Below are 3,170 nucleotides of genomic sequence, written 5' to 3' on the forward strand. Positions count from 1 at the left end.
CAAAAGACCCTAAATTCTCCCAAATGACCCCAAATCCCTTCCAAAACACCCCAAATGGCTCCAAAATGACCCCAAAGTCCTTAAATCCCCCCCAAATGACCCTAAATCCTTTCCAAAAGTCCCTAAATTCTCCCAAATGACCCCAAATCCCTTCCAAAACACCCCAAATGGCTCCAAAACGACCCCAAAGTCCTTAAATCCCCCCCAAAAGACCCTAAATTCTCCCAAACGACACCAATTCCCCCCCCCGCCCCCCCCAAAAAGTTTACAATCCTCCCATACTGACCCAAAACTCCCCATATCCCCTCTGCAATGATGCTCCACCTTCCACTTCCCAGTTGCTCCCATGGGAGAGTTTATTTGTGTGTGTGTGTGTAGGGGGTGGGCTTCACCCCCCATTCCCAATCTGTTTCATGGGGGGAGCAATGGGGGGGGGGGTGTCACGGGGACACCCCCAAACCCCCCTTACAGCTGCCCCCAGTGGGCTCGGTGCACGGAGGGGGGGGTCCCCGTTACACGTGGGTTCACCACGGGGAACGGGGGGGTCCCTTTAGGGCTCCCCGGCGCCGTCCCCGCGCTGCTCGCGCTTGGAGCCCCCGAGGCACGGGGGCCGTGCGGGGACGCTGGGGTCGCTCTCCCATTGCTGCGGGGTGCGGGCCACGATGGCGAGGGCGTGGAGCGGCCCCGCGAGCTCGGCGCTGAGCGCGGCGTGCACCAGGCGGTGCCGCTGCAGCGGGGGGAGCCCCTCGAAGCGCCCGCTCACCACCACCACGGCCAAGTGCGTGCCGGCCCCCGCGGCCCCGCCGTGCCGGGGGCTCTCGTCCAGCACCTGCAGGTGCGAGGGCTCCAGCGCGGCCGCCAGCTTGGAGCGCACGGTGCGGGCCAGGGGACCCTCGGCCATGGCCGCCCCCCCAGCAGCCAGCAGCGAGCCCCGCATCCGGCAGCGCCTGCAATGGGGCGGGGGGGAGAAACAGATCCCAGTTATGGGGGGGGCAGGAGGGGAGGATGGGGGTTGCCTGGGGGGGTTTAGGGGGCCCTTCGGGATCAGAGCCCAGTTATGGGGGAGCAGGAGGGGAGGATGAGGGTTGCTTAGGGGGGTTTAGGGGGCCCTTCGGGATCAGAGCCCAGTTACGGGGGGGCAGGAGGGGAGGATGGGGGTTGCTTAGGGGGGGTTTAGGGGGCCCTTCGGGATCAGAGCCCAGTTACGGGGGGGCAGGAGGGGAGGATGGGGGTTGCTTGGGGGGGTGAGGATCAAACCCCAAGTATGGGGGGGGCAGGAGGGGAGGATGGGGGTTGCTTGGGAGGGGGTTAGGGGGCCCTTCGGGATCAGAGCCCAGTTATGGGGGGGCAGGAGGGGAGGATGGGGGTTGCCTGGGGGGGTTTAGGGGGCCCTTCGGGATCAGAGCCCAGTTATGGGGGAGCAGGAGGGGAGGATGGGGGTTGCTTAGGGGGGGTTTAGGGGGCCCTTCGGGATCAGAGCCCAGTTACGGGGGGGCAGGAGGGGAGGATGGGGGTTGCTTAGGGGGGTTTAGGGGGCCCTTCGGGATCAGAGCCCAGTTACGGGGGGGGGCAGGAGGGGAGGATGGGGGTTGCTTGGGGGGTGAGGATCAAACCCCAATTATGGGGGGGGGCAGGAGGGGAGGATGGGGGTTGCTTGGGAGGGGGTTAGGGGGCCCTTCGGGATCAGAGCCCAGTTATGGGGGGGCAGGAGGGGGGATGGGGGGTGCTTGGGGGGTGGATCCTTCAGGACCAGACCAGTTATGGAGGAGGCAAGAGGGGAAGATGGGGTTTGCTGGGGGGGAGGGTTTAGGGGGCCCTTCGGGATCAGAGCCCAGTTATGGGGGGGCAGGAGGGGGGATGGGGGCTGCTTGGGGGGGTGGATCCTTCAGGACCAGACCAGTTATGGAGGAGGCAAGAGGGTAAGATGGGGTTTGCTGGGGGGGGGGGGGGTGAGGTTCAGATCCCAGTTGGGGGGGGGGGGGGGGCAGGAGAGGGGGTTACTTGGGGGGGGAGAATCAGATCCCAGTTATAGGGGGGTCAGGAGGGGAGGATGGGGGTTGCTGGGGGGGGGTGAGAATCAAACCCCAATTATGGGGGGGACAGGAGGAGAGGATGGGGGTTACTTGGGGGGGATTTAGGGGGGCCCTTCAGGATCAGAACTCAGTTATGGGGAGGAGGCAAGAGGGAAAGATGGGGGTTGCTGGGGGGTGAGGATCAGACCCCAGTTATGGGGGGGGGGCAGGAGGGGCCAAGGGGTTTGCTTGGGGGGAGGGTGGTGATGATGAGACCCCACTTACGGGGAAAGGAGGGGAACTGTGACTCGGGGGGGGGGCTGTAGAACCAGGCCCCATAAGTGGGGGTGGGGGAGGAAGGGGTGCAGGAGGGTGCAAGGCCCGGCTTTGGGAAGTGGGGTGGGGAGCAAGAGGGGCCTGACCCCCCCAAACCCCATTTACCCCACACGGTGCCCCCCAAACCCCGTTTACCCCACACGGTGCTCCCCACCAAACCCCATTTACCCCACACGGTGCCCCCCAAACCCCGTTTACCCCACACGGTGCCCCCCACCAAACCCCATTTACCCCACACGGTGCTCCCCAAACCCCATTTACCCCACACGGTGCTCCCCAAACCCCATTTACCCCACACGGTGCTCCCCAAACCCCATTTACCCCACACGGTGCCTCCCACATAACCACATTTACCCCACACGGTGCCCCCCACCAAACCCCATTTACCCCACACGGTGCCCCCCAAACCCCATTTACCCCACACGGTGCCCCCCACCAAACCCCATTTACCCCACACGGTGCTCCCCAAACCCCATTTACCCCACACGGTGCCCCACCAAACCCCATTTACCCCACACGGTGCTCCCCAAACCCCATTTACCCCACACGGTGCTCCCCAAACCCCATTTACCCCACACGGTGCTCCCCAAACCCCATTTACCCCACACGGTGCCCCCCACCAAACCCCGTTTACCCCACACGGTGCTCCCCAAACCCCATTTACCCCACACGGTGCTCCCCAAACCCCGTTTACCCCACACGGTGCCCCCCCGGCCCTCACCACGCACGACTCGGGCTCCGCTCCGGCGCTGAGCACGCTGGGAAATGGAGTCACGCCGTCCCGCCCCCGTCACGTGACCGCGGCAGAACTACAGCTCCCAG

The 3,170-nt window shown here is 65.0% G+C and overlaps 1 protein-coding gene across 1 annotated transcript; it reads right to left on the reverse strand.

Moving 5' to 3' along the window:
* Nucleotides 1-544: 544 nt before the first annotated feature.
* LOC130598542 (bolA-like protein 1) lies at nucleotides 545-3,118 on the reverse strand. Its single transcript, XM_057408055.1, has 2 exons — nucleotides 3,070-3,118; nucleotides 545-947 (listed from the first exon to the last, which is right to left on the reverse strand). The coding sequence occupies exon 2, from the start codon at nucleotides 935-937 to the stop codon at nucleotides 551-553; it is 387 nt and encodes a 128-aa protein (XP_057264038.1). The 5' UTR covers nucleotides 938-947; nucleotides 3,070-3,118; the 3' UTR covers nucleotides 545-550.
* Between the last annotated feature and the right edge of the window lie 52 nt (nucleotides 3,119-3,170).

The sequence above is a fragment of the Pezoporus wallicus genome, unplaced genomic scaffold (genome assembly GCF_028554395.1).
Source record: "Pezoporus wallicus isolate ANWC-B61680 ecotype Strahan unplaced genomic scaffold, APGP_CSIRO_Pwel_v1 contig_14106, whole genome shotgun sequence".
In the NCBI taxonomy this organism is placed as follows: domain Eukaryota; kingdom Metazoa; phylum Chordata; class Aves; order Psittaciformes; family Psittacidae; genus Pezoporus; species Pezoporus wallicus.